We start from the raw sequence: 26,376 nt of genomic DNA, 5'->3' as shown, positions 1-26,376 counted from the left end.
CAAGTTTCCATTACTTACATTTTCCTCAGGTGTTTCAGACAGACAGATGAAAGATGTGTGGACAAGTGAAGTTCCTCAGAAGTTGTGCAACTTTTTCAGTCTGCAAGACTTAAAAATGAGGAAGTCACGTGTGAGAAAATGGTATGCCCTATTTGAGAAATGATTTTAGACAGTGCCACATCTCTCCTCATTTGCACTGTTGCTACAATATATAAACAATAATAATGTTAAGCTTAATATTAGAATTTCACAAATTTAACTTTAATGTTTCAAATGCACAGACTCACCAATAAATCTGGATTAAGAGGGTGATGATATATACTCAATTAACTATAATAACAGTTCATAATGTAATAACGGCTCATAATGTAATAATGGCTCACATTGTGAGAAAAAGTGTTGCATTATCATCATTTTTAGGTCAAAACTGCACACACTGACAACGTCAGTGTTTCAAATGCACAGGCTGACCAATAAATCTGGATTAGTAAGGTGATGATATATACTCAATTAACTTCCCTATGATAAATATAAATTCATTAAACAATAAAACCATAAACATAGAAATATCAGGCAGCAGTTCAGTTCAGCACTCAAGTCTTCAGTCAAATTCAGTTCAGCACTCAAGTCTTGTCATCTCTTGCGACACTGAATAAAAGCCTGTAAACTTAGTGAAGGTACGTTCATGAGAACACCGTCATGCAACAACAGTGATAATACAGGACTGTTATTATTGCCATTGTTACATTATGTGAGTTCAAGAGTAATATGTGCACATACATTTTATTATAATTTAAGTCTGGCCGACATCACCAATCCTTGCCCTGACTCCCCTGTGTTCAATCTCAAGTAAAGTAGAAGACAGTGGGGACATTTTTGCATCAGGTTATATCAATAACCCTCCATTAATCACAGACTACTCAAACAGTCATAAAAAATAAATTGACCCTTGAAGAGATACAGACAACTTATCAAGTTTTTTAACGCCCAAATCAACCACAAAAGGCACAATTTTGCAAAATATACATGTGCATTTTCTCCAAATTGTGCCTCCCCAGAGCAGCTGGGACAGTGGAGCATCAGTTGGGACACCTTGTTGTGGGCAAAACTATCATTTTAATTGTAAATGAAAATGCAGTCTAAATTTCAGCACCTTATATTTACAATATCACTTGTTCAGATGTGTCTTTGAGACAAAGAAAACATTTGTAAAATTCAGCTGGTGCTGGTGCTGGATTTATTCATTTCATAAAGGCAAAACTCAAATCTAAGTGGACCAGTGGTAGCAACATGAAAGTTACAGTTAAAAAAAACGTGTCTGGGTGGTTTTAGTTACTGTTAAAGACCATTTTTAAAATATATACAAGAATTGAAACTTTATTTTTGCAGCTACTACAATTCATGTATTTGGTTTTGGCAGTAGCAGATTGTTTCTGTAAGCGGGGTTGCGTATGCCGCACAGAACAAAAGCTGCATAACTTATCCGTGGACGACTGAGCCAACTCTCACTATGTCTGCAGCTACTTCACTTCCAGTCTCCTTCCTGTACCTCTCCTGCCACTGACTGCAGGGCATATGCATTCTTCACTGGGTCTATGTGGTCCCACTCAGCATGAATCCTCTCTGTCCAGTCCAGGTAGGCCTGAAGCCCTTCCACAAAGTTTGCAGCAATTCAGAGACCTGTTTGACCCCCCTGTGAGATCATTTCCTAGTGTGTTGACAAAGGAAGAAATGATCAGTAACTTACACTAGATGGCAGCCTGTTCATAGGTTGCAACACTATGGCAAGCCGTTTTAACATTTAATCACTAAGTCCGACTATCCGGAATTACCATTATAGATATCTATAACGTCATTTTGACTAGTAGTAATGTCATTGTGACTAGTATGAATTTTAATTTAAGATATCTGTAACGTCATTCTGACTAGTCAAAACTACAGTTACAGATATCTGTAATTCAGTTTTGACTAGCAAGATTCAAACTATTTTTGCCATTCATGTGTATGGGGTTTGTCATTATAGATATCTACAATTACATTATGACTATCTATAATTCCAGTTTGAGATATCTACAACGTCATTTTGACTAGTCATAATTCAGTTGCGGATATCTACAACGTCATTTTGACTAGTCATAATTCAAATTCAAGATATCTACAACGTCATTCTGACTATCTGAAACTCAATTCAAGATATCTAGAAAGGACCATGTAGATATCTTCAATTGATGATAATTAAAGATATCTTGAACTTGAATTATGACTAGTCAAAATTAAATTGTAGATATCTGAAACTGGAATTACAGATATCCACAATTCAGTTGCAGATATCCGCTATAACAATTGCAGATATCCGCAACTACATTGGAGATATCTATAATGACAAACCCCATACACATGAATGGCAGAAATAGTTTGAATCTTACTAGTCAAAACTGAATTACAGATATCTGTAATTAGAGTTTTGACTAGGCAAAATCTAATTAGGGATATCTTGAATAAGAGTTTTGACTAGGCAAAATTATGTTGCAGATATCAGTAATGAATATCCAGCCTATCGATTAAATGTTAAAACGGCTTGCCATAGCAACACTGAGCAGGAGACTGTTTATCCACCTCGTCGGTCAGTAACTTCAGAGAGGTGTCTTTGCTGAGGCAACTGTGTTTCCTTTCCCTCTCTGTGGAGGCAGTAACCTCTCAAAGGAGTGTCAGGTGAGGTTACTTGGCGAGTGATTTCAAGTGTCAAATGCACTGTTTCCTCAGTATAAAAAACAAACAAACATGAATTTCTTCATTGAGGTCGTCTGATAATCATCCCAGAAATTCACTTTGAGGACTAATATTTAACAAACTATCAAAACCATCATAAGTTTAATAGACTCACATAAGTTAAACATAAAAACATTCAAAAGTGTAATTAGAGAGAATCCACATGACTCCAAGCATAAATCATTTTCATAGTATCTGTGTACCTACAATGAAATACATTGCAATTGCAATCACAGTTAGACATAATTTCAATTTAGATTTACACATTTTAGAAATGCGGTTTAATCGTAAATCTAGTTTGTTTAAAGGTCCAGTCTGTAGAGTTTAGGAGGATATATTGGCAAAAATGGAAAACTACATAGACCCTTTTAGGGCCGAAGTCACAATGACGTCTGTTTGTTAGCTGGAGGCAAAACACAACTCGCCACCACAGGGCTGTGTGTGCTTTCCCACTCAGAGGGTACGTGTTGCAACTCATAATGTAATAACTTAAATGTAATAACAGTTCATAATGTAATAATCGGCTCATAATGTAATAAAATCATGAGCACGTAACGTAATAACGGCTTTGCACATAATGTAATAATGTAATAACCTATTACATTATGAGCCTTACTGGCGTCGCTCATAATGAGTGTGTTTACAAGGTCTTTAGTATCCCGGTTTTGATTGGGATTTTTAAGTATCCCGTTTTTGTGTTTGTGCATGTAAACACCATATCCTGAATTCAGAAACTGGGTTATGCCCTTTTCCCGGTTTCAAGAAACCCGGTTTTGCCACCTGGAGTACTCTGATAGAAGCCGGGATACTGGAGCATGTATACACCTTATCCCAGTCTCTGACGGCTGCCCGCTGTGTGCGCAGGTGCCAGAGTGACGCACCAGATATACAAGCAACATGGCGGCAACGAGAGCTTCCCATTTTTGGAGCGATGAAAAGACTGAATTTTGCCTGAAAATGATGAAAGAACTCAACATAACTACGTGTTTAGACGGCAGAAGACACAGAAATGCTGACCTATTCAAGTCTGTTGCGGACAAGCTACGTGACGCTGGTTTTCCACCTCGCACCGTTGAACAATTTAGGTCGCGGTGGAAAATATTAATATTTATAATAATAAGAATTAATAATTAAATATAATTAATAAATACATCACATTTCCCGCTCAATCTGTTGTAAACAAAAGACGTAAAACACATAACACACGCCTGCGCAGATAGGATGCTGTGATCAGAAAACGGGTTACTGGTATTTATCATGTATACAGGGATATGATTAACTGGGTTTCTCTGTGTTCCATGTAAACATCATATCCCGGATATGCCCAAAGCCGGGATAAGCCTCAAAACCGGGATACGAAAGACCTTGTAAACACAGTCAATGTAATGACAGTTCATAATGTAATAACAGTTCATAATGTAACAACAGCTCATAATGTAATAACAGTTCATAATGTAATAACAGTTCATAATGTAACAACAGTTCATAATGTAATAATGGCTCATAATGTAATAACAGTTCATAATGTAATAATGGCTAATAATGTAATAATGGCTCATAATGTAATAACAGTTCATAATGTAATAATGGCTCATAATGTAATAACAGTTCATAATGTAATAACAGTTCATAATGTAATAATGGCTCATAATGTAATAACAGCTCATAATGTAATAACAGTTCATAATGTAATAACAGTTCATAATGTAATAATGGCTCATAATGTAATAACAGTTCATAATGTAATAATGGCTCATAATGTAATAACAGTTCATAATGTAATAACAGTTCATAATGTAATAATGGCTCATAATGTAATAACAGTTCATAATGTAATAATGGCTCATAATGTAATAATGGCTCATAATGTAATAACAGTTCATAATGTAATAATGGCTCATAATGTAATAACAGTTCATAATGTAATAACAGCTCATGATGTAATAACAGTTCATAATGTAATAACAGTTCATAATGTAATAACAGCTCATAATGTAATAACAGCTCATAATGTAATAACAGCTCATAATGTAATAACAGTTCATAATGTAATAACAGCTCATAATGTAATAACAGCTCATGATGTAATAACAGTTCATAATGTAATAACAGCTCATAATGTAATAATGGCTCATAATGTAATAATGTAACTTAATGTAATAATGGCTCATAATGTAATAACAGCTCATAATGTAATAACAGCTCATGATGTAATAACAGCTCATAATGTAATAACAGCTCATAATGTAATAACAGTTCATAATGTAATAATGGCTCATAATGTAATAACAGTTCATAATGTAATAATGGCTCATAATGTAATAACAGTTCATAATGTAATAATGGCTCATAATGTAATAACTTAATAACAGTAATAAAGTCATAATAGCTCATAATGTAACTTAAATGTAATAACAGAATTCATAATGTAATAATGCCTCATAATGTAATAAAAAGATGTATAAAGTTGAGCCACTAGGTGGCACCCGTGTTAGGCATTTTGGGCCTTTGAGAATGTCATGCTCATTTCCACTGTCTGATTGTTGCAGGTAAGCAGTTGGTGGAAAGTTTAAATATTATGACGGATGAAGACTGCTGCATAAGTATTAGTAGGTTATACAGAGTGGCTAGACGCAATAGTGGCCTTGCGTCCAATATCAGGCAGCTCTTCAGCCAAAATGCCAGGTGGATTACAGCCTAGATCGTGACTAAACACATATCCTTTGGATGGGTCCATATTAAAGACATTCAATGGAAGAAGTAAAGTTTTCTTTTTTTAAAAAAAACAAACCTCGTTAAGCCTTGATCTGAGTGAACACTGACACAGTCACTGACAAATGGAGCCCCCTGGACCTGATTTTTGTTGGCAAATATGATTTATTGTTATGTATTATTTATGCATATTGTTTAGTTCAATTTATTTGGACTTATGTTTTTACTTGGGTGTCCTGACAGGCTGTGTTTACGTTTTAAGAACTTCTGAGCCGGTCCATTGTTATTACATGGTTCTAAAATACTCTTCTCATTCTTGCACAAGTTCCAAAATAAAGTAAATTGAATGAATATGTTACGCTGCTGTCATGTATTTAACATAAGTAGTAGGAAAACAATGCTTATTAAAAGTCTTTATTAAATTGGCATTAAGACCAACATTAAAATAACAGTAACATTTGACTGGGAGGTCTTCACTAGGTTGTATGGAAGGAGAGAGTGTTCACTTACTTATTTGAAAAGACCAATCTTAAATGTGTTTTTATTGTAGAAGTTATTGTGTCCTGCATTTATTGTAGCAATAGTAAACAAAGGAAATGCTCTTTTAAACTACATGAACTACAGTCCCCCTCCTTCTTCCCTAATCCACCCTCTTCTCCAGCTGGCTTTTGAGTTGGTTACTGTCGCACCATCTATAAACAAATCATAGTCAAACACAAACACAGATCTCTGCCCTTAAGTGCACTCTTGTTGTCAGTGTGTGCAGTTTTGACCTAAAAATGATGATAATGCAACACTTTTTCTCACATTATGAGCCATTATTACATTATGAGCTGTTATTACATTTCTGTTATTACATTATGAGCGATTATGAGTTGCTTCAGGTATGTGCACATATTACTGTTGAACTCACATAATGTAACAATGGTAATAATAAAACAGTCCTGTATTATCATTGTTGTTGCATGCCTCATGAATGTACCTTCACTAAGTTTACAGGCTTTTATTCAGTGTCGCAAGAGATGACAAGACTTGAGTGCTGAACTGAATTTGACTGAGAATGAACGTGCTGTTTCTATAATTATGGCATCAGCAATTTAATTATTTACACTGCTGCCTGATATTTCTATGTTTATGGTTTTATTGTTTAATGAATGTATATTTATCATAAGAAAGTTAATTGAGTATATATCATCACCTTCTTAATCCAGATTTATTGGTCAGTCTGTGCATTTGAAACATTAAAGTTAAATTTGTGAAATTCTAATATTAAGTTTAACATTATTATTGTTTATATATTGTAGCAACAGTACAAATGAGGAGAGATGTGGCACTGTCTAAAATCATTTCTCAAATAGGGCATACCATTTTCTCACACGTGACTTCCTCATTTTTAAGTCTTGCAGACTGAAAAAGCCGCACAACTTCTGAGGAACTTCACTTGTCCACACATCTTTCATCTGTCTGTTTGAAACACCTGAGGAAAATGTAAGTAATGGAAACTTGTTAAATGACACATATCAGATTATTTAAACTGATCTTTGAATACGATGAAAAACTCTAATGTAAACATTTGGTCACTTGACTTAAAAAAATACATTTTGTGAAAGATGAAAAACTTTGTATTTAAAAGGTTTAAGCTGTCATTTGGACATGCTACTGTTGAATATCTTAGTTGCCTAAAACAAATTACAGCTTTGCAATAAATAGAAAATAAGGAAATAACACTGGATGTTTCCAACCTTTGCCTTTCACATATAGCTTCCTGTTTTTCCTTTTTATCATTTCATCCTCTGTGTCTTTAAAAAGCAGGTTGTTGTGGCAATGTTAAACTAAATATTACAAAGTGTGTGACATGCAATTATTTGTTTTTGCAAATCTCTCAGAGTAAGCAGTAACACCAAACTGGACTTACACTTTGTTGGAAATGTTTCATAAAAGATTGGAAAATTTGCAAGAAGTGTATTTAAATTATGAATGAGTTATTTATTTGATCAATGAAGGGCTTGATTGAGTTTAAGTGGCTCAGAAGTTGAGCCTTTTCCGCATTGATGTAAAAGAGGAAGAGACAGCAAAACATTTCTCCATCTGCAACCTACTCTGCAAACCTGAAATAATTAGACATTAAACACAGTAATGTGAATTGTTCTATGTAAAATCTCCAGAGTTTCTGCCTCTCCTGACACACAAAGATGGCTGCAGCTCTGACTCTCCTTCTCATTGGCTGTCTGCTGCAAGGTGAGTCGTTTAGTCATGTTGAAACGGGTGTGGTATGGACCCAAATGCAGTACACAGGCGCTCAGGAACAGTTGGTAATGGCCTTTATTTTCACCACAGCAAACAAGGTACGGAGCAGATAGAATAAACACAGAATAAAGTTCGTTCTTTGGGCTGAAAGCCCTCACACAGTCTCTGGGGCTCAGACGAGGGGAAGAGACGCGGCCGGAGTCGGCCGTGGAACCGAGGGGAAGCTCCTTAGCCCCCGGCTCCAAACAGTTCAGTTCTCTTTTGGTGTGAGGGGAACAGAAGTAGCTTACTTCAGCCGATGACGACAAGGAGGAAGCTCCGTGGCCCGAAGAGCCGTCTGCACGTACAGAGGTGCCAACGGGGAGAGAGCAGAGGAGTGGTCGGAGGCAGGTGGGGGGGTCGTAGCCAGATGAGCAGTCCGCGAAGGCAGAGGCACCGATGGGGAGCAGGCAGGAGGATAGACGAGGCCAGGCGGAGGAGTCGTTACCAGCCGAGCAGTCAGATGCCAGAAACGCTGAGGCAGAGCACGAGGTCAGGGACAGAAGGCAGGTGAGTTTACCGGGAGGCAGACGAGGAGAGCAGGTCGGGAACAGGCAGAGTCGGCACCAGGAGATCAGACAGGAGATGAATGCTGGAAAGTCTCGCATGACGCTGAAGAACAATCTGGCAACGAGTGAGAGTGCTGGAGAGGCTTATATGCAGGGCTGATTATGATGAGCTGCAGCTGTGTAGGCAGGTGAGCAGAGTTGGGCTGATAAGGTGGGCGTGGCTGGCAGGTAGAGTGGAGCAGAGGGAGGGAGAGTGGAAAATCACTGCAGCAGAGTGACAGGAGGGGAATGAGAGACAGGGACTGTGACACATGTTTGAATCAAGTATTCAAGTCAAACATTCACACCACAATGCAACAGTACCTGTAATATATACTGCAGAAAATTAACGATAAGTGAGTAACAAAAGCGTCCAGCTGGTTTTATTTTTACTTTAATATGACAGGTTTTGAACATCTGGGGAAAAAACTACTGTGGGGACAAGACGCAATCTTTACAGTCATCATTTTGACTTATTCTAAGAAAAAGGTATAGCGCTAAGGCAACCAGTAAACAGTATAAAAATCCTCATTAAAATTATTCACTTGTTCTGATTCAAAGATTTGTATCTTGTGTTTCAGGTGCCCTGTGTGGAGAGTTTAAGGTCATAATACCACAGACTATAGAGGTTGTTAGTGGATCCTGTGTGACCATCCCCTGCTCCTTTGACGTGCCAGACGAGTTTCTATCAAAGCTAGATAACACATGTAAAGCACTATGGAGAAAAGATGGAGTTTTTGTGTTTGATAGCAGCCAGACACAAACAACTAGAAACAACGGACAACTGACAGGAAACTTGACCAAAAAAGACTGCACCACAACCCTGAACAACATACAACCTGTTGACAACAACAAAAAGTATTCCTTCAGGCTGGAATGCAACAGTGACCTGAAATATAGTTTTCCCAATGCAACCTCTTTTTCAGTCAGAGGTATGTTTTAAAATCCATTTACTTACACTTAACTCCCCTTCCCTTGTAGAACTGCTTTAATCATATTTTGCATTGTTTGTTTTTGCAAATAGTATAAAAATATAGAGAAATGATTGTTTATTCAGTGACTGGTCAAAATGTACCTTCCCACCAGCTGATCCACCCAGACCCACTCTGACTCCGTCCACACTGGAGGTGAAGGAGGGAACCCCAGTGAGTTTGACGTGCTCTGCTCCAGCTCCCTGTCTGTCTCATCCTCCAACTCTGACATGGACCCCCGGCCTGGGTGACAGTCAGGAGACACTGCAGGAGAATCAGGTCAAAACTAAAGTCCAGACCTCTGTTGTCAAATTCACTGCTTCTCACCTCCATCATGGAAAGACAATCTCCTGTACTGCCACCTACAACAAACAAGATGGCAGCACTGAGTCAGCTGTTAGCACAAGTTTGACAGCTAATATTTCAGGTGAGTTAATTTGCCACATTAACATTGATCTGTAGCATCATAAAATTTAGACACGAGTGAATTTTAGCCAGACGGGGCAAGTGAAAATCTTGGGGTGGCACACCAAAACCAAAAAGCCATTTACAGGGAGGCCATGACCGGGCGTATATTAGGAAATAAAACAAACAAAAGCAATGAAACAAAATGTATTTACAAGCGCCTATACATTTTACTATCAAACCACCTTTACAATAGCAATAGGATGTAAACAAATTTTAACATAAAAAATTTAACTTCCATTAAATGTTTACCATTTTTTATAGCGAGACATCTTTTCCTATATTACTGCAAACTTACCTTCCCGAACACAACTCAACTCTTCTCTTTGGTGTCCACTCTTCACAGTTGCTCCAGAGATCCTGCCCTCTTCTAACTGCACCAAAGCTGGAGCCCAGCTTAACTGTTCCTGTGAGACTGTGGGAAACCCTTCTCCCACTTTAATGTGGTATTTGGACGGGTCACCTGTCAATAACTCAGACAATTTGACCATCACCTATGAGCCTCCAAATGACACGGGCCTGAGGAGCATCATCACTGTGAACCAACCACAGGAGAGGGATCTTTCCACTTTGCTCTGCCGCACCTCTCTGGGATCTGCTACTCACCACTTTTGTGCCTACTGCCTCCAGCCTCAATCATCTGCGGAACGTCAAGGTCTGTTTTTGTGCCAAACACAAGTTTTATTGATTAGTTGTAAACTGTCACCATCTCTTGAAATACTGATGGACTTGATCTGGAAGACATCAACACACTTCTGTTTCTGCACAGTATATCTGTTTAGTGTTTTTGTTTTTCAGTTTCCAGACTAGGCTCCCAACAGTTTTGCATACTGTAGTGGAAATGCATGCAAGGGATGTGTCGGTTAGTTACAAGCTTGGTTTCAGCTTCTAGCTTCATCCCTCATGCTTTGGTGGGTTTGTCAAACTTACAAACCCAAACTAAACATATTGATTACAAATAACATTAACATTTATAAGATAATCACAGTCTTGTTTCAACCTGCACTACTACTCCTAAGACTACATAATGATGAATTAAAGAGATAAAATAAAGGCCCATGTTTAAACTACTGATAGAGCATTTTATTCATCTTCTGTAATACTTTTATATACTGTACCAATATGTGATGTTATACATTATAATTTAAGACTTGTGTTTAATATGCCTATAAATACAACTCATTCTTCATGTATGTCCAAGCATATACGTCATTGAAATGAAAAATATATATTTATGCTTCTGACTGACCACCATACTCTTCTGTTCTCTCTCATACAGAATGTCCAGGTGGAGTTACGTTTCCAGTCTTCATCATCACTGTTGGTGTTTTATCAGCAGCGTTATTCTGTGCTCTTCTGTTTGCTATCAGGTAGGTAACAGCTTGGGACAACATGTATGTACTACTAATAGGGCTGGCAAAAATAATGCGTTAATTTCGATTAATTAATCACAGAAAAAATAATGCGGTCAAAAAATGAACGCCAATTAATCACATTTCGTGGTGCCCTTTGAGCCGGTGCATCATTGACGGCTACAGTGGCTTTGTCACATGATGGAGGCAGACTAGACGATGCTGCTTGGCATGAATAGAACATTTATATTTTAAAAACACCCAGATGGAACTGTTGCTAGGAGCACTGTTGGAATATTTGTACTACCAGAGAACTGCAAGCCTGAAATATCACCTCAACACAAAGCATTTAGCGGCGAAGCCTGAGGCCTGAGCTTGCAGAGCCTCTGATGTCAGCACTAGCAGCCAGCCTTGTCAAGGTTGGGTTTCCATCCAAATGTAGTGCAAATTTTAACCAAATTTTCAGAAAATCAGCAAAAGAAAATGTAAATGTCGTTCTTTTCCATCCACTTCTGTTATGTCAACATTGGGAGTTAGTTCATTGAGACGTCATTAAAAGAGGGGCAGTCAATCCTTGAACTGAGGAAGACCATGGATTTAATAACTGAGAACACACCAGCCAATAGAAATAGAGTTTTGAACAACTAATATTACAGCTCTGTGCTCTTGGAAGAGTTCTGGTAACAGACCTCTGTGCATAAGCATGTTAGAAGCTAACAAAGACAGCTTTCAGTGGCCAATGCAATGACGATACATCGTGACTGTACATCATCATTTATTGGCTGAATTTGTTTCACTGGACATTTACCTTGCAATACACCAAGGATTTTATTATTTTGTAGAGCTCGGGGACTGGCTGCCGTACTCTAAAAGAGTCAGAGCACAGGTGACACCAGCCCAGCTGTGATGAGTCAAGGCCTGACAACTGAAAATGGAAATAAGGTACGGACCATTTCCTAATTTGGGAAACAATAATCTGACAGAACATCTTTACCACTTGTGTTTTCTTTTTTTACTTTCAGGTGTCCTGCACATCAGAAGAGGATATTTATGCCAACACCAATATGATGAAAAAGTCAGATATGCCAAACGCTCATCTAGCACATCAACAGGTTGCCAGTAAAAGCTCAGACAAGACGAATGAGGCAAACAGCGATGTGGTTTACTCTAGTGTGATCTGGAAGAGCAAGGAGAAGAAGGGAGAATGCTCTGGAGGCACGGGCCCGTCTGGTAGCTCATATCTGGAAGAGGAGAGGTGCATGGAGGGAGGCATGCGCACAAATTATGTGAGCAATGCAGTGGAGATGGAGAGTCTATATGACAACACTAGAAAAGATGTAAAGGAGGCTGTGTATAGTGAATATGCCCAGGTTCATTTTAGAGACACAAATGTGATGTAATGCATGTGCCATTACTACAGCTGTTTTTACTGCGGCATTGCTACATTGTATTTTATATTATTGGCTATTATTTATTCAGTAGAAGTTTATCATGCAGTAGTATTATCTTCTCAATGCAGATTTAGCCAGTTTAAAGAGTTGTCAGTTAAAGGAACAGTGTGTTAGATAAAAAAGGGATTTAGTAGCATCTAGTGGTGAAGATTGCACCTTGCAACCAGCTGAAATTTCTCCTGGTTATTTATTTTTAATTTTAATTGTTCAGGAGGTTTTTACAAGGAGCCAAATTATCCGGAGAGGTCTCTTCCTCTCCAAAACAATCGGTCCAGGTGATTTAAATCGATTAAAACCCTGACTAAAACAGTTTCATGTGACAAATCAGTGTTTCTCCAGCAATGGGCGGCATATTGCAGATGGGCTGCTCGCCCAGCACCTGCTAATGTGTGTTCAGTGTCCCCGTTTTTCTCTGATAACTTAATGTGTGCTCACCTTATTTGTGATCCAGATGTTCAGGAGGTTTTTACTGTGAATCGAGTTGTGCACAGAGGTCTCCTCTTGTCCAATACAAATGGACCTGGTGATTTAAACCAGTAAACACATTGAATAAAGAAGTTTCATGTTACAAATCAGTGTTTCTCTGATGCTGTTCGGCTCACAAGGGATTGACCAACTTTTTCTCTGATAACTAAAGATCTATATGTTCAGGAGGTTTTACCAGGAGCCAAATTATCCAGAGGTCTCTTGCTCTCAAAAAACAGTGTGATTTAAACTGCTCAAAACATTTAATAAAATGCTTTCACATTAAAAAAAGATTTGTGTTTTTCCTTTTTCGTCGCAGAATGACTGCTAACTGCAGTGGCTGACACAAAACTGGGAATGGCTGCCATTCCCAGTTTTGAGTCTATGTAGTTTTCCATTTTTGTCAATATATCATCCTAAACTCTGCAGACTGGACCTTTAAACGAAAATGAAAATCACTCGCCAAGTAACCTCACCTGACACTCCTTTGAGAGGTTACTGCCTCCACAGAGAGGGAAAGGAAACACAGTTGCCTCAGCAAAGACACCTCTCTGAAGTTACTGACCGACGACGTGGATAAACAATCGCCTGCTCAGTGTTGCAACCTATGAACAGGCTGCCATCTAGTGTAAGTTACTGATCATTTCTTCCTTTGTCAACACACTAGGAAATGATCTCACAGGGGGGTCAAACAGGTCTCTGGATTACTGCAAACTTTGTGCAGTCAGTGCCAGGAGAGGTACAGGAAGGAGACTGGAAGTGAAGAAGCTGCAGACATAGTGAGAGTTGGCTCAGTCGTCCACAGATCTGATTGGAGAAAAATCACCACAAGTTATGCAGCTTTTTTTTCTGCGCGGCATACGCAACCCCGCTTACAGAAACAATCTGCTACTGCCAAAACCAAATACATGAATTGTAGTAGCTGCAAAAATAAAGTTTCAATTCTTGTATAAATTTTAAGAATGGTCTTTAACAGTAACTAAAACCATCCAGACACCTTTTTTTTAACTGTAACTTTCATGTTGCTACCACTGGTCCACTTAGATTTGAGTTTTGCCTTCATGAAATGAATAAATCCAGCACCAGCACCAGCTGAATTTTACAAATGTTTTCTTTGTCTCGAAGACACGTCTGAACAAGTGACATTGTAAATATAAGGTGCTGAAATTTATACTGCATTTTCATTTACAATTAAAATGATAGTTTTGCCCACAACAAGGTGTCCCAACTGATGCTCCACTGTCCCAGCTGCTCTGGGGAGGCACAATTTGGTGAAAATGCACATGTATATTTTGCAAAATTGTGCCTTTTGTGGTTGATTTGGGTGTTAAAAAACTTGATAAGTTGTCTGTATCTCTTCAAGGGTCAATTTATTTTCATAACTGTTTGAGTAGTCTGTGATTAATGGAGGTTATTGATATAACCTGATGCAAAATGTCCCAAAATGACCCCACTGTCTTCTACTTTACTTGAGATTGAACACAGGGGAGTAAGGGCAAGGATTGGTGATGTCAGCCAGACTTAAATTATAATAAAATGTATGTGCACATATTACTCTTGAACTCACATAATGTAACAATGGCAATAATAACAGTCCTGTATTATCACTGTTGTTGCATGACGGTGTTCTCATGAACGTACCTTCACTAAGTTTACAGGCTTTTATTCAGTGTAAGAGATGACAAGACTTGAGTGCTGAACTGAATTTGACTGAGAATGAACGTGCTGTTTCTATAATTATGGCATCAGCAATTTAATTATTTACACTGCTGCCTGATATTTCTATGTTTATGGTTTTATTGTTTAATGAATGTATATTTATCATAGGGAAGTTAATTGAGTATATATCATCACCTTACTAATCCAGATTTATTGGTCAGCCTGTGCATTTGAAACATTAAAGTTAAATTTGTGAAATTCTAATATTAAGTTTAACATTATTATTGTTTATATATTGTAGCAACAGTGCAAATGAGGAGAGATGTGGCACTGTCTAAAATCATTTCTCAAATAGGGCATACCACTTTCTCACACGTGACTTCCTCATTTTTAAGTCTTGCAGACTGAAAAAGTTGCACAACTTCTGAGGAACTTCACTTGTCCACACATCTTTCATCTGTCTGTCTGAAACACCTGAGGAAAATGTAAGTAATGGAAACTTGTTAAATGACACATATCAGATTATTTGAACTGATCTTTGAATACGATGAAAAACTCTAACGTAAACATTTGGTCACTTGACTTAAAAAAATACATTTTGTGAAAGATGAAAAACTTTGTATTTAAAACCTTTAAGCTGTCATTTGGACATGTTACTGTTGAATATCTTAGTTGCCTAAAACAAATTACAGCTTTGTAAATAAATAGAAAATAAGTAATTAACACTGGTTGTTTGTGACTTTTGCCTTTCACATATAGCTTCCTGTTTTTCCTTTTTATCATTTCATCATCTGTGTCTTTAAAAAGCAGGTTGTTGTGGCAATGTTAAACTAAATATTACAAAGTGTGTGACATACAATTATTTGTTTTTGCAAATCTCTCAGAGTAAGCAGAAACACCAAACTGGACTTAGTCTTTGTTGGAAATGTTTCATAAAAGATTGGAAAATTTGCAAGAAGTGTATTTAAATTATGAATGAGTTATTTATTTGATCAATGAAGGGCTTGATTGAGTTTAAGTGGCTCAGAAGTTGAGCCTTTTCCGCATTGATGTAAAAGAGGAAGAAGAGACAGCAAAACATTTCTCCATCACCAACCTACTCTGCAAACCTGAAATAATTAGACATTAAACACAGTAATGTGAATTGTTCTATGTAAAATCTCCAGAGTTTCTGCCTCTCCTGACACACAAAGATGGCTGCAGCTCTGACTCTCCTTCTCATTGGCTGTCTGCTGCAAGGTGAGTCGTTTAGTCATGTTTGAATCAAGTATTCAAGTCAAGCATTCACACCACAATGCAACAGTACCTGTAATATATACTGCAGAAAATTAAAACAGTGAGCAACAAAAGCATCCAGCTGGTTTTTCCTGGAACTTTAATATGACGGGTTTTAATCTGAAGATCTGGGGAAAAAAACCACTGTGGGGACAAGGCACAATCTTTACAGTTACCATTTTGGTTTATTCTAAGAAAAAGGTATAGCGCTAAGGCAACCAGTAAACAGTAAAAAAAATCCTATTATTCACTTGTTCTTCTTCAAAGATTTCTATCTTGTGTTTCAGGTGCCCTGTGTGGAGAGTTTAAGGTCATAATACCACAGACTATAGAGGTTGTTAGTGGATCCTGTGTGACCATCCCCTGCTCCTTTGACGTGCCAGACCAGTTTGTATCAAAGCTAGATAACACATGTAAAGCACTATGGAAAAAAGATGGAGTTACTGTGTTTGATAGCAGCCAGACACAAACAACTAGAAACAACGGACAACTGACAGGAGACTTGACCAAAAAAGACTGCACCACAACCCTGAACAACATACAACCTGTTGACAACAACAAAAAATATTCCTTCAGGCTGGAATGCAGAGGCATGAGATATGATTTTTCAGAACAAATCTCTTTTTCAGTCAGGGGTATGTTTTAAAATCCATTTACTTACACTTCATTCTCTTCCCTTGTAGAACTGCTTTGATCATATTTTGCATTTATTGTTTTAGCAAACAGTTTAACAAATATAGAAAAATGATTGTTTATTCAGTGACTGGTCAAAATGTACCTTCCCACCAGCTGATCCACTCAGACCGACTCTGACTCCGTCCACACTGGAGGTGAAGGAGGGAACCCCAGTGAATTTGACGTGCTCTGCTCCAGCTCCCTGTCTGTCTCATCCTCCAACTCTGACATGGACCCCCGGCCTGGGTGACAGTCAGGAGACACTGCAGGAGAATCAGGACAAAACTAAAGTCCAGACCTCTGTTGTCAGCTTCACTGCTTCTCACCTCCATCATGGAAAGACAATCTCCTGTACTGCCACCTACAACAAACAAGATGGCAGCACTGGGTCAGCTGTTAGCACAAGTTTAACAGCTGACATTTCATGTGAGTTCATTTGTCCTCTGCTGTAATGTATTATAATTAACATTAAAATTCTGACCTATTCTAATAATAATGTATAGCACTAAGGCAACCAGTAAACAGTAAAAAAAATCCTCATTTGAAGTATTCACTTGCTCTTCTTCAAAGATTTCTATCTTGTGTTTCAGGTGCCCTGTGTGGAGTGTTTAAGGTCATAATACCACAGACTATAGAGGTTGTTAGTGGATCCTGTGTGACCATCCCCTGCTCCTTTGACGTGGAGAACAAATATAAATCGCAGCTAGATAAGACATGTAAAGCACTATGGAGAAAAGGTGGAGTTACTGTGTTTGATAGCAGCCAGCCACAAACAACTACAAACAACGGACAACTGACAGGAGACTTGACCAAAAAAGACTGCACCACAACCCTGAACAACATACAACCTGTTGACAACAACAAAAAGTACACCTTCAGACTGGAATGCAGAGGCATGAGATTTGATTTTTCCGAACAAATCTCTTTTTCAGTCAGAGGTATGTTTTAAAATCCATTTACTTACACTTCACTCCTTTCTCTTGTAGAACTGCTTTCATCATATTTTGCATTTATTGTTTTTTCCAAATAGCATAACAAATATAGAGAAATGATTGTTTATTCAGTGACTGGTCAAAATGTACCTTCCCACCAGCTGATCCACCCAGACCGACTCTGACTCCGTCCACACTGGAGGTGAAGGAGGGAACCCCAGTGAGTTTGACGTGCTCTGCTCCAGCTCCCTGTCTGTCTCACCCTCCAACTCTGACATGGACCCCCGGCCTGGGTGACAGTCAGGAGACACTGCAGGAGAATCAGGACAAAACTAAAGTCCAGACCTCTGTTGTCAGCTTCACTGCTTCTCACCTCCATCATGGAAAGACAATCTCCTGTACTGCCACCTACAACAAACAAGATGGCAGCACTGAGTCAGCTGTTAGCACAAGTTTAACAGCTGACATTTCATGTGAGTGCATTTGTCCTTAAATTAATTACAATTATTAACATTATGGCTGAATTGTTCTGTTGTCTCTTAGTTTTCTTGTCTTAGTCTGAATTAGGGGCAAAACAATTAGATGCCTCTGGCAAACTGTGACGGCTATTTTTTACCAGTTTTCCAACATGTCACAGACAAAATTACTAATCGTAAAAGTAATTGACAGATTCACTGATAATGAAAACAATCATTAGTTGCAGTTCCAGTTTAAATGTCAAATCTATCACTTTGGGAAACAGCAACCTATGTGCAAATATGCTCTAGGATCAAAACTCAACTGAAGAACTGTCTCCTCAAGTTCCTCTTGGATATGGTTTTTTAAATTTGATTTTAATTAATTTAAGTGGATTTGGTAGGACTCCCCTCACAAAAGTGAAGAAACAGAACATTTTAATCACCAGTAAAGACCTACACCTGGCACAGAGCTTATGGAGATCAGGAGACTTTTATTGAGGCTGGAGCTGTTTTAAACATTACAGCATCTAAAGACAACAGTTCTTTTTTCTGCGAGGCTCAAAATGATCTTGGAGCTGGACGATCAAACATCAGTTTTTGACATTTCAAAAGTTTTCCGTTAGGTAAAGCAATATTTCAGTAGACTGTCACTAACGTTTTACTGTTTAGTTATTTTATCTAACTAATGTTTTATTTAGTTTTCATAAAAATCTTAATTTGATCTGCTTATTTATAACTTACTGAAGACATAATGTGACATTGTATTCATTACATGTTTATTTAAAAATGAAAAAACTTCACACTGAGAAGTGTTTCTAATATTTGATCTTCCCTCAAAAGGAGAAGACAAAACAGTGAGGATCTTTGGTCACGTGATAACATGCAATTGCATATGGAGGAAGATTAAAACCATGACTGTTCATGTATGGTCTTTGGTGTCCCATGTGGTGGCCTCTTTGATCTTTCCACATCTGTCAACTGAGTCCTTGTCAATGGCTCTGACTCCCAGTCAATGCTGTGATCGGTTTCTAAGTGATATAATTTATTCTTTATAACTACTAATTGACATAAATTTGCCAAATTTAGTTCATATTACTACAGGTCCATATCTACATAAAAGTTTAATTATAAATACTTGAACAAATAAATACATATGTTGCTCGTTAACTCTGGTAAAACTAGCCTAACCCTGGTTTAAAATGGCTACAAGCAATTCATTTATTCTTGTGGTAACTGAACATTTTGCTTTGCATCACTTTTCAACAATTATTTTTCTATCAGTACATTTTGTATTTAATTTTTGCAAACTTGATTAAATGTGACTTTATTTGACTCTAACCTTCTGAAGTCTGTTTTCTCTACATGTGTTTCAGTTTCCCCACAGATCCTGCCCTCATCTCATTGCACCATAGCTGAAGCCCAGCTCAGATGTTCCTGCAGGACTGTGGGAAATCCTTCTCCCACTTTACAGTGGTATTTGGACGGGTCAGCTGTCAATCACTCTTTTGCAATAAGCAACCTAAGTGACACAGGTCTGACGAGCAACCTTACTGTGGATCAACCACAGGAGAAAAATCTTTCCACCCTGCTCTGCCGCAGCTCCAACTCTCTTGGATCGGCCAGTCAACGCTTTTGCTTCAACGGCATTGAGCCTCAAACATCTGCACAAAGTCAAGGTCTGTTTTACTGATTAAGTGACAGTGCAGTCTATGTATCAAATGTCAAACCTTCATAATGTATATACCCTGACAGGTCTAGTTTATTTAGTGGACAATGTTTTTACTGTTTCATAAATGCAACATTCAAACAGAGCTCTGAGATGTAGATTATTATATATATGAGACTGATATTATTATTTGGTTATGTCTTATGACAGTTCTTCTCTTGGCTGTTGCTGGTGTATCTCTCTGTGTGAACGTCTTCTTCACAGTCTGCATAGCGCTGCTTTGGTATGTTTTTGCACTGGATGATATTTGTTGGTTGAAAAGCTCTGCTCATGAACATCAGCACTTCAATATAAAATATATTCACATGGATATGTATATCCTGACTTTTCTTTTGTTCCCAAAGGAGAGCCAGACAGCATGCGGCGAAAGAAGAGGACAGAACGTACATGTCAATGAATCGTGAGACATATCTCCAGAATATGATGTCATTGCCCAAACAACTCCAAAATGACGATGTACACTTCCACTGATGATGATCTTGATAAGTATCAGATAACTTTACTTAAGTATTTCTTGTCATTATTATATTGAGGCAAACAAGAATAGTGATGTGAGTGTTTGTAAATACATTTTCTACAGGGGGTGGGCACAAAACCACTTTTCAATGTAACAGAAATACTTCCTCTATGAAGTGTGTAATGATGCTTTTGGGTTCAAAGTTCATCAGAGGTGATTTTTTTTTGTTTGTTTGTTTTACTTTTGTTGATGTTAAAGCTCTCCTGATCGAGAGCAGTACATTTTATTTGAAACAAAAAGCAATTTTTTTGAATGAGGAGATGTCCGAGTCTTTCTCATGACTGGCTTCATGGGAAGTGACAGAAGAGTGTGAAGCCAAATTAAGAGGACAAAGGACAAACTTCAGACCATGCTGCCAAGACTAAGAACAGCACTCGTAGAGGCTGTGGTAATTATGGTGGGAGTGAAATGGAAATTATTCATATAATCAAAAAGGTAATCAACAATACAATATAAATTATGTAAATATGTAAAATCTATTTAACCTGTGTAATGGAAACTTTCAGGCCTCTGTACTATGTGCCACTAAGCAGAAAGAATGTGAAGTAACTTTACATTTTATGTCTTGTCCGGATATCACAAGCACAAGTGCCTTACATGACATTTACTCTTTGTCAGTGTGTAACAAGCTGTGAGTGCTTTACTTGATGTCCGAGGACATGACTAGATAAGATGACCCAAACTGCTTTGTCGCCTCTCTGACGATGCTTGTTAAAGACCCCTGACCTCAGCTGTTGTATATAAGTATCTGACATCTCCTGTGTTCAGGGCTCACTCTTTGCACTCTGCTCCTTCTTAACTGTTGTGAGTCCATCTGCAGATGCTGAATTAAACTTACAGAAAGGCAAGTTTCTGACTCTGTGTGTTTTGTCTAGCAGAAACTGCCACCACAGGAGAAAAGGACAAGCTGACTTTTGGGCCTCTTCTACTGTCACTTTTAGCTTGGCGCGAAGCCATGCTGCGCCAGTTTGTGTTTTCATTACCAGTTGTGTGTGTTGCGAGACTCTACTCACCTCTGTCTCCAGGAGACCAGAGAGAAAGGTGTCTTTAAAAGTCTCTGTGTGTTCAGCTCTCAGTACTGTTGTAGCTTCTGACTGAGTCTCTGTTTTGGAGTTGGGTTTGGTTCTAGGTGTTAGGTTTCCTGCTTCCTGTTTTTACTTTAGATATCTGCTTTATTTTACTGTTTCATGTTCTCTTTCAGCTGAATTAGAAGTTGTGTGAAGTTGCTGCTCGAAAACTCGACATTTCCTTATTATGCGGCTTCATAATAAAAGTTTTTACATAACAAAATATAAGAGGATTTTTATTGTGAGGAATCTGTGTATGATGAAATGTGTAAAAAACTGAGTTCATAGAACTTTGTTAGCAGCCTCTCTATAATAAAGCCAAGTCTAATACCACAGGGAGGAAGAGGAAAAGCAGAAACAACCACAGTGAGATGTCAGATAAAGAGCTGCAAACAACAGAGGCTGTATTCACAAACATTCTGAGAACACTGTCAGAGAGCTCCTAACTCAGCCTAAAACCCTTCAGTAAGGAGTCTTAGCTTAGGAGTGACTTAGGAAAGTTCTAAGTGCAACTCTGAGCAAGGAAGGGACACAAACCTTTACCTTAGTGAGGAGGCGTGGTTAGCCCCGTTGCTAGGTAGGATGCATTCTTTTAACAGATGTGATTGGTTGTCACAGACATGCCCCTTTGTGAGCCTGCAAGGTGTCGACACCCAGTGGAAATTAAATGAACTGCATCACAATATGACAATGTGAAAGAGTTGTCATTGTTAGTGTGATCTCTGTGCTGATGGAAGGTTTAGATAGAGCCAAGTCATCACTCATTTTTCCAGTTTTCCAAATATTTCAGTGTTGATTACTTTATTTCTGGTGTTATAGCGTTAGGTGGGAAATGTGTGTGTATCCCGAATGAGATCGACCACAAACATTATCCCTACACAATCTAATCTGTTGCATTTCATTTACTCACTGTCATCCAGCGTTTGGAGCATATTTCTCTCCTACCACTTTGTCTTTCCACCACTTCCACCTGCTGAAGACACTCTTAAAAGTCCTCCTCCATACTCCTGCCAGTTTTGTTTCTATATTTACAAGGACCTAGTCTTAACTTTAAGGGGAAATTCTTAGAAAATGTCACAATACTAAGATCACTTGGAGCAACTCTTTGTACTAGGACGCTCTGTGAATACGGCCCCAGGCTCTTACTGCACCTCTGCAAACAGCTCACCTCCAACAGGTGAACTTCTTTTACCTGCTCTGCTGTGGAAAAACACATGCAGCAAAAATTACAGGGGACTTTAACTGTGGATCAGCCTGCTGCTTTTAAACATCATCACTCAAGACAAACCGTTATCAGTTAATGACACACCTTCAAGCAGGTAGCCCTGTTGTAATGGAAATGCATATATCTGCTGGGCTGATAGCAAGAACTAAACTAAACCAAGCCAAGCCAAGCCAAGCCAAGCCAGCCCATGACTGTTGAAAAAGGGTATTTGTTGTCGGAGATGAGGTCGGGGTGGATGCATGGGTTCACAAAACATCTGAATTTGACATGAAAGACCACTGCTCAATTCTTGTTCCAAATAGTGGATGTTTTTTAAAGCAGTGGTTCCCAGCTGGTCCAGTCACGGGGTCCAGATTTCTCCTTAGTCATTAGTTCAAGGTCCACACAGTTTTACATTCAGTGTCATACTTGGCGTTTGGCCATGTGGTCCAGCTCGTTTACTGTCTCTGTTAAGTAGCTGTCCGTTAGTCACTCACTCTACAGCAGGAATCAACACTTCAAAATAAAAGCTCTGTTCTTGAAATTCACTGTAATTTAAAATAAACTGTATTTTCTACAAACTTGAGATGTTTGTGACTCACTTGCAGTCAAGTCAGAATGGGCCAACGATCCACTTTTGGACCGCGACCCACCACTAGTTGGGAACCACTGTTTTCAAGCATGACCACAATCGTTCAACAGCCTCAACCACATGTATGTAATTGTAACCATGACAACAAAGACCTTCACCCTTAACGAAGCACATATTTTAACCCAAACCACAATCTGTCACTGAATCTAACCTGGGGCCTGTATCACGAAGCGAGATCAACCTTTCCTGGGTTACCCAGAACTATCCTGGGTTGACTAACCCTAACAATGGCAATCAGGATAATCGGTATCACGACGCTGGATATCAACTTGGTAACTCAACCCAGTGTTGCTTTATCAAGAGCTGTGAACGTGTATGCAGCGGACCAATCACAATCATGAGAGAAGCGTTGCGTCATCCTCTAATATCATTGCGTCTGATAAATTGGTCTTCTTTGTCATAACGTTATATATGCTACAGTAAAGCATAAAGCTGACGCCACAGTTAAATCATATCAACACCAAACTGATAGTCTGAATAAAATCATCCTGAAATTGAGCTGTGTTAGAAATTAACAGCTGCATGTGCAAAAATATACCTAGTCTCCCTCTTTAAAAAACAAAAAGGAAAATCCCTCAAACACCATGAAGTGTAGACATGATAGGCTACTTTCCACATTTCCAGCAGCAAAGCTGACAATTAGGCCCATTATCTTTAACAGGGATCATTTCCTCCAACAAACAAAATGTTGGCACTAATTAATGGTGCTATTAAGTGTCCGCAAATGATCAGTTACTTTCCTATGACATTTCGACTTCTTTCCACTCCTTTTTGAACAATCTTTTCATTGTCTGTTGTTGTTGCTTTCTTTTCTTTTTTAATGTTCAAAATAAACTTTCAAATCAAAATCAATCAAATGATTTAAACTTCCCGTCATGACTGGGCTGCATTTCTGTCAGCGGAGTCATTTTTTCCGAACAGCTGATTGGCCAGTGGGTGGTGCTTTTTATAGGATCAGATTCAACCCTGAACTTACCCTGCTCCGGAGCAGGATAGCTGTTCAGAGTAAGTTACCATGGTGATCTACCCCGATAAGAACTGAACTGGCTTCGTGAGACCGAAAACCCAGGGTTAACCCTGAAGTTACCTCGCTAAGACATTAATCCTGCTTCGTGATACAGGCCCCAGGTCGCTTCTGTGTCCAATCCTAACCAAATCTTCACCAAAGCTTTGTCACGTAATAAAACAGATATATTTTTCCAGCAGTTATTAATAACAGTTTTGAAAAGCACAAACAGATGATGTCTTCCTGTTGATAGTGGCGTCAGATCCTAAGACGCTACTACGTGTTATTCCAGAGGGCATTTATTACAAACAATCGATTTTGTTGCGTGATTTGAAAAACTTGTTGTAATATTATTTTAAATATCCAACTAGAATTATCGGCATGTCCAAACCTCTGTTTGATGCAGTAGGTGGGCAAAATAAAAAGCAGCTATTGCAAATGCATGTGCTTGTGAAGTACTGAGCAAAAGATGGTATGAATGAGACTTGGATTATCCTGCACAAGTTGTGTGTGTTTGTAAACTGATGTTTTGATATAGTCTTTAGTCATCAAAGGTGGTCCCCAATTAATCAGTAAATCAGTATTCGGTGTAGAAAGTTTATTTTTTTCAGACAATGAGTTTTTAAGGAGATGTAGTTTACCTTGACATGTTTCGACTGTCACTGCAGTCTTCTTCAGAAGCGTCATCTGACGTGCGTCATGATGTGTCTTTATCAGCTGGAAGATTTTGCAACGAAATGTAAGAGGCGGGATGTGCCTTCAGCTGTGAGGTTTGTGCGTTTCCTGAAGGTCCTGTCATTCCTGAGGCGTCCCTGTACAATTTGTAGTGTGACGTCAACAGGGGTTTTGGTGAATAGTGATACGACATCATGTGAAATGAAGATCTCGCCCGTTTCTATATTTGTGTTTTTGAGTTCTTGTGCCAGTTGTTTTGAGTTTTTGCAGTGTTGATCTGTGAGTCCGAGGATGATTTCAACCAGCGCTTTTGATAAGTTGTATGTAACGGAACCAATGCTGTCTACTATGGGGCGTAGTGGAGTGTCCTTTTTATGTACTTTTGGTGTGCCGTAGATCCGGGGGATGATGCTAGCTGTCGGTAATAAATGATCCTACATGTCCTGTGTTATTTTCTTTTGTTCTAACAGAGGTTTTAGTAGTGCTTTTAACTGTCTTTTCTTTTCTTCTGTGGGGTCTTTTTTTGAGCGTTTCATATGTGTTATTGTTCCCTAACATGGTTTCCATCTGGGTTATGTAGGTTTTCGTGTCCATGACCACTGTTGTCCTGCCTTTGTCTGCCGGTAATATAGTGATAGTCTTGTCTGTTTTTGGTGCGTGTATTGCCTTCTCTACTTCTTTTGGGACGTTGCTTTGTGGTAACTTTGCTGTTTTTAAAATCCCTGCGACGGCGTTGCGTAGTTCTGCTTTTTGTCTTTGATCATGTATCTTTTGGCATGCTAGTTCTGTTGCTGATATGAAATCTTCATGTGGGATGTTTTTTGGAGTGACGGCAAAGTTTAAACCTCGAGCTAGTACTCTTTTTTCTGTTTCGGAAAGTGTGCACTTTGATGGGTTACATACCCATTTCTCATTTATTTTTCCCTGCGTCTTTCTGTTAGGCTATTTTTTCTTTCAATGAGTTTTTCTAGTTTTTTGATTTGTCTTTTTTTGGTTGTGGAAAATTCCTGCTCATATTCATGTTTTAGGTGTGCGTTTATTTCATTTTCCATTTTTTCTTCCAGTTGGAAAGTGTTTCTTGAACGTTTTTCTTTCCTCTTCTAGTTCCCTGTTAATTTTTTCGATCTTGTTGACTGTTCCTCTTATCCTTTCTCTCATAAGATCCTGTCTTGCTTTGTTGATGATTTTTTCCGCGTTGTTGGTATGGATCGGGTTTTTGATGTTGAGGCTTGCTGGTGTAATATCCTCGTCTCTGCAACGGAGGTTGAATCTGAGGTGGTTTTTGTGGCGTGCCCGTGTTCTTTCGAGTCTCTCCAGCCGGCGGAAAGCTTTGACACAGTCTTGTCCAAAACTTCCACGTAATAGTGTAAATAGCTTCATTTTGTCTACTCAAATTAGATTCAGTGTAGAAAGTTTCTTTTTTTCAGACAAAGAGTTTTTTGGGAGATGAAGTTTACCTTGACATGTTTCGACTGTCACTGCAGTCTTCTTCAGAAGCCTGGCAATCTGAT

General features: G+C 38.5%; 2 protein-coding genes and 1 long non-coding RNA gene across 7 annotated transcripts in view; 2 read left to right on the top strand and 1 right to left on the bottom strand.

Annotated features, from left to right (window-relative positions):
* Window positions 1-13,968, top strand: part of LOC125893359 (myelin-associated glycoprotein-like) — a 55,622-nt gene extending 41,654 nt beyond the window's left edge. For 2 of the 5 annotated variants that reach the window (XM_049583969.1, XM_049583974.1), the window contains one exon: window positions 12,126-13,968. Coding sequence is in view for 1 of the 5 variants with exons in the window: in XM_049583974.1 (XP_049439931.1) it covers window positions 12,126-12,503 (378 nt within the window). In the remaining 4 variants the exon portion in view is untranslated. Of the gene's footprint in view, window positions 1-10,097; window positions 10,234-11,030; window positions 11,115-12,125 lie in introns of those variants that run through there. The other 3 variants (XM_049583971.1, XM_049583970.1, XM_049583973.1) reach the window with 3 other exon arrangements.
* The window catches only part of LOC125893347 (uncharacterized), a 37,226-nt gene that overhangs the window by 5,351 nt on the left and 5,499 nt on the right, over window positions 1-26,376 (bottom strand). Inside the window, exons 2-4 of the mRNA XM_049583947.1 lie at window positions 17,711-17,968; window positions 16,955-16,989; window positions 16,732-16,870 (exon numbers count right to left, since the gene is read on the bottom strand). Of these exons, the coding sequence (XP_049439904.1) occupies window positions 16,732-16,870; window positions 16,955-16,989; window positions 17,711-17,968 (432 nt within the window). The remainder of the gene's footprint in view (window positions 1-16,731; window positions 16,871-16,954; window positions 16,990-17,710; window positions 17,969-26,376) is intronic.
* LOC125893363 (uncharacterized) lies at window positions 7,802-8,938 on the top strand. The gene is made up of 3 exons (XR_007449880.1): window positions 7,802-7,826; window positions 8,722-8,804; window positions 8,897-8,938. It is a non-coding gene; the product is annotated as an uncharacterized LOC125893363 (long non-coding RNA).

This window comes from Epinephelus fuscoguttatus, linkage group LG8 (genome assembly GCF_011397635.1).
Source record: "Epinephelus fuscoguttatus linkage group LG8, E.fuscoguttatus.final_Chr_v1".
NCBI lineage: Eukaryota > Metazoa > Chordata > Actinopteri > Perciformes > Serranidae > Epinephelus > Epinephelus fuscoguttatus.
The sequence above is the reverse complement of the archived record's forward strand: the minus strand, read 5'-3'. Positions and strand labels throughout refer to the sequence as shown.